This window comes from Anneissia japonica, unplaced genomic scaffold, assembly GCF_011630105.1.
Source record: "Anneissia japonica isolate Jap-2015-1 unplaced genomic scaffold, ASM1163010v1 scaffold287754_len4335492_cov202, whole genome shotgun sequence".
NCBI lineage: Eukaryota > Metazoa > Echinodermata > Crinoidea > Comatulida > Comatulidae > Anneissia > Anneissia japonica.
Window position 1 is genome coordinate 4,215,274 of NW_022705543.1, and position 8,528 is coordinate 4,223,801.

Here is an 8,528-nt window from a genome sequence, read left to right on the forward strand (position 1 = left end):
GTGTGTGTGTGTGTGTGTGTGTGTATGTATATTATATATATGAAAACGATATATGAAACGATTGCATACCTTGACATAAGAGGCTTAAAATTGTATTAGACGAATTTTGGAAACGCCTTCGGCCTATTAATGTTAGTCATATGAATAAGGTATACAGAACAGTATACCATATTCGTATAAACGCACCCCCACAGCCTCATCTTGGAATAAACGCCTCTCTCTGAACGCCCCCTAAATGATTGTAAACATATACTTAGACAGTAAGGGACGTTTATTTGAGTATATATACGTATCCATTTGACAACAAAAAATAATAATAAACACTTCCCTCGAATAAATGCCCGGTCAAAAACCCAGGAAGTTGATTCGAATAAATACAGTACGGTATACTGTATAATATAATAACGTGAGGCATTGTAATGATAAATATAAAATAATGACTTATAATATAATAAGGATAATAGAATCCGATGTAGTTGGTTCCATGCGTGCCTGACAGATAAATATATAAGCAGATACAAAAATTAAACGATTGCATATGTTGACGCACCGTATTTATTCGAATAAATGCCCTGGGGCGTTTATAAGAATAATAACAAGAACACTCAGAGAGAGCATATCTCCACCCACCGTCAATCCCTTTCTATAAAATAATTCCTCAAAAGTATGTTCTTCTTTCCAACCACCAACCGAAATCTACTTGAAAAAATTACACTAACACGAAGGTTTCATTTAGATAAATTGTTTAGTCTTTGAGATATCTGCTCTGCGACGTTTTGATTTGAATGGTCCATAATCAACACCAAAATGTACGCCAAACCACTTCACTTTTCGAACGCATGTAACGTTATCGGCGCAACTGCCAATTCCTGACTTGTACTAAGCTAACTGGCAAGTTTTACTCTTATAGCTGACAAACAAGATACATGCATTGTATTGGTGCTGAAATGGAAATAATTGGAAATAGAAATATGGGGATTTGATTTTTAGCGTCACATGTTTAATTGTAAAAATGAGTCAAAAATATTCCCAATAAGTTCCAAAAAAGTCAGAATGTATAATAAAACGCTGTACACATTTTTACTGTAATTGCACTAATTTAAATATTCATCATATAGCTATATGTTCCCGCCTACGGTAATACGGTAAACCTATTCTTTAAATGGTCCCCATATCACCCTACTTCGGATCGTGACCAAAATTGACACATTTCATTATTTTCATTTTCTATCTTCCTCCTTTCCTCTCCTTCTCTCTTTATTATTTCTTAAACTATTTCTGAGTCCTTTTTTGGTTCATTATACCTTTCTTTATCTTACGGTTGAGAAGGGTTTTTGAGGGAGCTTTATTCGAGGGAGGCTTTATTTTGCATAATAAGATTCTAGCAACAAACCAACAACCGATGAGAACCAACCATGGACCTATTAAGATCTTATTAATCTTATTAATAGGTCCATGAACCAACCAATGAGAGCCAACTTCATAAAACCTCCCTGTTCTGTATGCTAAGAAGCGACTACCTTTAACGCTGTTATGACACGACTTTATTTTGTAAACACACATGGATGGGAAAGAAGTAAGTTTATGAACTACAGTAATCCATTTCTAACTCAGAACTGCCAAGTTTTCGGAATGTTGCGTCTTGGATTTCGGAGGTCTGGCTTGGTGTATAAGGACACCAGAAGTATGACAACAACAAGAAAGGTAGATCTATGTGGTATTTTTCCACCTATCGCTATGTCGTTCAACGCGGACGAGAGTATACGATACGATCATCTCGAGGAGAACTTACGCCGCTGGAATACAATACCGTTCAAAGGTACAGTAGGCCTAGCTTAGGCCCTAGGCCTAGGAGGAGAGGCTAGGGCCGGTTGCTACTTATTTAAGCTCCTAATATATAGGCTTAGGATAGGCTTTATAACTGAGTTTAGTGGTGTCCGTTAGCTGTTTGTGTGCAAGTGATTCATGTCGATCTGTGTTTTAATTCATGGCAGAGGTCCAGGTATCCTATAAAAGGTTCAATTCAGTCAGCTTTCAGTGTGTGTGTTTTAACATTTTAAGTTGTCACCTTTGTCTGCCAGTATTATCCTCTCTTTCCTCTTTTATTACCTCTTCCACTTTTCTCATCCTACCATACCCCGAATTCTCCTCCACTTTTCTTTCTCCTTTTTTTCCCCTACAGTAAGAGTTATTTAAGTGAGAGCTGTACGTGTACCTAGTGCAGTTGAATAAATAATTCCATACCATTCACCCAATATTATTTTATTCACTTTGGCTGGAGATACGGTTCGGTATTTCTACTTCCATTTGCTAAAGGTACAGTAAGTGGCATTTACATCACCATCACCTAATGAAGTGCCGAAATGTGTATTGTACTTTTTGTCCTAATTACCCAGTACATCTCACCGCTCATCATGGGTGATCTGCAATGCCAGTCTTGAAAGATGACATCATGCACATTCTAGCACTTCATTGGGTGATGGTGATGTAACGCCATTTACCGTACCTTTAGCAAATTGAAGTAGAAATACGGTACCATATCTCTAGCCAAGGCAGTATTTTATTTCCCCATTCCTAATTTTTTTTTTCATTCACATTTCCACATATTTTACCTGAGAAAATTATTATTCATGCTTAAGGTTATGCAGTTCATGGGTCAAATGGAGAATTTGCATATCTCTCGAAGGAGGAACGGATAGATATTCTGAAGCATGTGAAACGTTTTGCAACAGACGACAAGGTAATCATTGCTGGAGCTGGATGTGAATGTGAGTAGAATTTTCAATGACAGGTGACTACCAGGTGTCACGCCCTTCCTTCTCCCCCCCCCCCTTATCAGAAATGCCAATTATATAAACGCACTGCCCCTCCCTAATAGATACATCAATGATGTAAAAACACTGCCTCACCTATTACTGCTGCTGGTGTAAGGACACAGCCTCCTCCCTGGGCCCCTCCCCCATATACGTCACTGGTGTAAACGCACTGGCTGTGGCCAAAATTACAAGTCCAGGTTCTTCATAAACCAAAGTATAAATGCACCCTTAATGAAAAGCATCTTTTGATTTCAGCTACGAGGGATACAATTCAGCTATCCAGTGAGATGGCGTCGGCTGGTGCTGATGCACTGTTAGTAATTACGCCTTGCTTCTACAAAAGCGGAATGACCAACCAAGCCTTATTACAGCACTATACAAAGGTAAATAGTTGTGAGTACATTCTAACTTTTGGGGGACCAGTTGTCAAAATAATGGTGCATGTTGTATTGAAGCCAATTGCTCATAATGAATCATTGATTGAAGTATTTTAACTTTAAATAATATTGGATATCAATGAATAAAATAACAAATATAGAATTAATGAGAGCTCGAATGTAATTGATAATATTGGTAATTTGAAATTAGGTTAGTTTTCCCTTCGTAGGTAAAAGTTAAGGTGGGAGAAAAACCCATAACTCGCAGTGTGATTGTGCTAAATTGTGTATGGGTGTGGTCCATGACTACTGAAGAGGCTGTAGTAACAGCGCCGTGTCTTACCACTAATCCACTCGACTTTATCCCACTCATCCCATCCTTTATGATAAAGAAAGAAGTATTATGTTGCTTTGTTTCAGGTTGCAGACAGTAGTCAAGCTCCTATAATATTATACAGTGTTCCAGCTAATACCGGCATTGATCTCAGTGTTGAGGTTATAACCAAACTTGCTGCCCATCCCAATGTAATAGGAGTAAAAGAAAGCGGTGGTGATGTATGTAATCACTTTAATTTTTATATATAGAACAACATACATTTAAATACCATCAGATGGTATCATGTATCAGTTCATATGCTGATGTTGAACATATAATGTACTGATGTTGAACTAATAATATTCAATATTCAATGCCACAGCATCTTCCAAATACCCACTTATATTCCTGGGTGGCAAACAGCGAAAGTCACTGACGAATTACAATTCAACTGCTTGTATACTCACAACCCTACTTGGTGTACTCCAGCTGCAGTGCAATAAGGACTGATGAGTAGAACCCTGAACTTAAGTTTGAGAGCTTGTACCACAACTACTTTCACATATTTTTATTGTTCCAAAACCAATCCATAATTACTCAGCCACTCCCATATAAATGTACTTCAGGAAACTAGGATTGAGTGTTGTTATATAATTATCTGGTAATTGAGGTTAGATCTAGTTTTAAATTCTATTTTATAACAGGTGGCTAAGATTGGATTAGTGGTCCATCAGACCAAACAGCATGACTTTCAAGTGTTGGCAGGCTCAGGCAGCTTCTTCCTCTCCGCATGCACTGTTGGTAAGTAAGCCTAGCATATGAGGGCAGTATTCAACATGGCAGTCCACATTATGTTAATTTTTGTAAGCTGCATTCAACATCAACATCATGTTTGATTGATACACTAAGGATAACCCACAAGTCATGAGACTTGGTTCCAGTGGTTCCAAAGAGTATACTGCGTTCTTTAACATGCACATGGGCCATTTTACACACAGGACTAACAGCTTAACATCTCATCCGAAAGATGGTGCGCTTTTGAAATTTGTATTTCAGCCCTTCAGCTGAAACACAAGGAGAGCAGCGATGGGAATAGAATCAGGGACCTAGAGATCTCCATGGTTCAGCGCACACACAGTGGCTACCACCAGATTAGCCGACTGACTGAAATAGTAATTTGTGTCTTCTATTTTCAGGTGCTGTAGGAGCTATTGCTGCCATTGCTAACGTCCTAGGCTCTGAAATGTGTCAACTTCATCAACTATTTAAGGATGGCAAAATGGAAGAAGCTGTCCGCTTACAGCATCGTATCATTGCCCCTAATGGAGCAGTAAGTTAAATAATTCATTCATTCATTAAATTCAGCTCACGTCTCGCAGCAACCCACATGAAAAAACCCAGGTTGAATAGGACCTTGAAAAGTGAACACATGATGCCTACAATTTAAAAAAGCAAATTTACTTGACGAGTTTTTAGCTTAGATAAGTATAGGTTGAGCAGTAAAGTTGTCTATTTTTCCTTGTTTCAATTTCATCCAGCAGGTCTGCTTTGACATCAGAAGACTGACATTACAACATCAATGCAATGTCTTTCTGAAGACCAATTTTGTATGAATCCTGCTGTGCACAGTGGCATCATTTATTAAAATGTCACAGTTGTGTGTACACTACTGTATAATATTCTAGATGTTAAAATTGGCTAACAGTGTGCAGAGCCAAAGGTGGTAACATTTTCAACAGGCATAAGAACATTGAGTGTGGGCTTGTACCTGTAGATATGATAATCTACTAATTAAAAATGATTCTGAATGAAAAAAAAAAAAAACGAAAAAAAAAAGAATATTTTTCAAATTTCTTTCATTTAAAAAAAAAATTTCTTGCATTAATCTAACATTTGTATAATAATTTCCACTAGTGTATGGTATGCAACTATTCTAACTGCTTATTATTAATTTTTTTTCAGGTTACAAGAATGTTTGGTGTTCCCGGTTTGAAGAGATCTATGGAATGGTTTGGCTATAATGGTGGCCCAATGCGCTCACCGCTTCAACCACTCACAAGTGAACAGGAGGCACTTATGAGGGCAGCATTCAAGGATAATGGATTCCTGTAAACCGTAGAGTTCACTATATATATTTGAGACTGATTCATAGAGCTATTAAACAACTAGAGTGCTGACAAGATGGCGAAGCAATGCAGAGTTATTTATGTGTACCATCCAAGATGGCGGTCGTAGTAAAGCGCCACCTTCAGGCTTAGTATACATATTATTACCATAAATAAGCCCTCTGACTGACTATTATTTCATTAATGATAATGAGTAATGGTAATAACAAATTATTAAACTATCGTAGCCAAAACGAGGCCAAGTGGAGCATCTTATTCAAAAATAAAGTACCAAGGAATGAAGATTAAAATCGTGTAGATTACACCCATACACCCACAACGCTCGAGTTTCGAACATACGAGTAACTAGCTGTACTGAACTGTCCGTGTAAATTGAGGGTGCAACTGCAAACGATGGTGCTTAGGCGAAATTTGATTGGCTAAATCTATGGCAGCCATCTTGGATGGTGCACACACACAGCTCTGCGTATTTCGAACATCGAATACATTGCAGTTATCGCTCTAGTATTCTTATTATATCTCTATGGACTGATTATGTTCTGGGAAAGCATTGTACTACCAGATAAGCCAATTCGTAGTTTGAACTGTGCATGCCCGTGTCAAGGTCATTTGACATAGGCAAACATACACACAACATAGGCTGCGCTTTGAGCACCATTGGTGGAGATGTGCACTTTATAAATCTCTATTATTATTATTATTATGTCGATTGACTTAGTGATGTTCCCTGGCTGTGGGTGTCTGTCACTGACCTGCAAATGGATTTCTGTAAACCAAAGAATTCACTAATCTTGCCTATACACAATTGTAGTGGTGGACAATATTAAAAATTTAAACATTTGAAAAACGTTTGCATTCAATGCACTTATTAAGAAGCCCTCTTTGGATTTGAAATCTATCAAAATATCTAGAGTGAAACCTTCTAATATTTTTATTGGGTTTTTTTGTGTTATCATAAATTAATTAATTTTACAGAATTAAAATGTGAAAAAATAATTATATTAATACGAAATCATGTGATCAACATCATGTGATGTGATCAACGCTTATCAGATCAAATTCATGTAATTATTTTATCATACTGTACTTGATTTTTAATTGTTAATTCTTAGAATTAAATTTTATATATAACACTGTATATAATAAGGTATGGTGCACTTTTATACATATTCATTCGTAAGCATGAATACTAACAAATTCTTGTACAGGAAGGCTTAATAATAATTTTAATTTTGATTAAATTATTATTATTAATAAAAGTTAAGTCTAAGTAAGCTTAGCACATTATATAATAATAAAACTGCTAAGATGACTTTTATTTCTGTTTTCAATTCAGTTTTAAGCTCACGATTGAGATGCATTCCTAAAAAAAATATGAGATGATTTTCTGTCAAAAAACTTGAGGCATTTGACTTGTTGAAGGAAATAAATATAAAACTATACTTCTTGAAAACCGTTTTGCAATAGTATTTTAGTATTTTTCAGTGTTGATTTGTGGGCGATGAATCAAAATCAATGGCAATCCATTCAGACTGCAACTACTGACACCCATCCATCGCCTCCGTCGTCGCTAAACACTCTCATAATTATGATAGAGATGTATTTGACAGTGTATACCAGGCTTTACAGACACCAGTGAGAATTGTTAGCCTATAAGTAATGCTACTAACTCATTGTACTCTACTGTAAGTGTAATAAATGATATTACTGAAAGTAGACCTATTGTATGCACCGTGCCATTGCTGAAAATGTATAGACAGCGCATAGGCATCCACGAACATCGTCATCATCGTCCTTAATTATCAAAATTATTCGTCATCAAGTCTTCTCATGTATCGAGGGGGTATTAAGGATTACATAATGTTACATCGACTGATAGTGTCTCTGATTCGCTCTATAACCATGCCTCGATAAGTTCCAGCCTCCAACATCTCCTGTTTTCGTCTCCGTTTTTCTTCAATCAGAAGCTTCTGTCGCTCGATCTTTTCTCGTTTTTGTCGATCTATTTCGTTCTGTCGATCGATACACGCCATTGCAAACATCTTGAATTCTTTATAGTCAAGCGCCTGTAAAAATAAGAAACAAAGTTGATCCAAACAACTGATGATTGGGCAGTTTAGTAACAGCTTCACAGAGCTTCTAGAGATAATCGCAAGATTCAATACGCTGTTGGTAAGAGGGAACGAATCTTTGATATACTGGAGTACTTGCTTGCTCTTAAACACACAACTAGTGTGACACGAGACAGCGACCTAAGAAGTTATGGTCTTTTTAGGTATTTAGATGTCTATTAAAACGATTGTTCGTCAAAAATTGAAAACGTTTTCATATCTATTTTTTCCCTAGTGTCTCCAGGAAAGCTCCGGGAAAGTTACTATTTATGACGAAAATAAAACTTGAAACTCTACCACAAAGTCTGGTAACCAGGAGGTCAATAATTAAAGAATTTTCGTAGATTTTAGATGGATTTTAACTGAAACAAGTAGAGAGAGGCCAACTTGTTGTATCACCAACCGAAATGAATTTCTCTGGTGCAAAAGTCAAGCATGTCTTTGGCAATCAGACGTCTCTAGCTGATATTTAAATACCAATCGTTTTGTGTGTCATTGGCAATCAGACGTCTCTAGCTGATATTTAAATACCAATCGTTTTGTGTGTCATTGGCAATCAGACGTCTCTAGCTGATATTTAAATACCAATCGTTTTGTGGACAACGCTTTAAAGCAAAAGAGCAAATATTGCTGGACATACTTAGAAACCAAACACTCCTGAAGAGACAAACCTCAAACCGTCACGTTTCCCGACACTATCGCTATAGACAACAGAACAGGGACGAATCCAGAGATGTCCAAAAAGGGGGGGGGGGGGGGGGGCCGATCTCCCTGCAGACTGT

The 8,528-nt window shown here is 37.1% G+C and overlaps 1 protein-coding gene across 1 annotated transcript; it reads left to right on the forward strand.

The window, feature by feature from the left end:
* The first annotated feature begins 1,521 nt into the window (after positions 1 to 1,521).
* Positions 1,522 to 5,780, forward strand: LOC117105738 (4-hydroxy-2-oxoglutarate aldolase, mitochondrial-like). Its single transcript, XM_033246998.1, has 7 exons — positions 1,522 to 1,819; positions 2,640 to 2,768; positions 3,072 to 3,199; positions 3,614 to 3,748; positions 4,214 to 4,310; positions 4,706 to 4,839; positions 5,472 to 5,780. The coding sequence occupies exons 1-7, from the start codon at positions 1,534 to 1,536 to the stop codon at positions 5,619 to 5,621; spliced, it is 1,059 nt and encodes a 352-aa protein (XP_033102889.1). The 5' UTR covers positions 1,522 to 1,533; the 3' UTR covers positions 5,622 to 5,780.
* Positions 5,781 to 8,528: the final 2,748 nt, after the last annotated feature.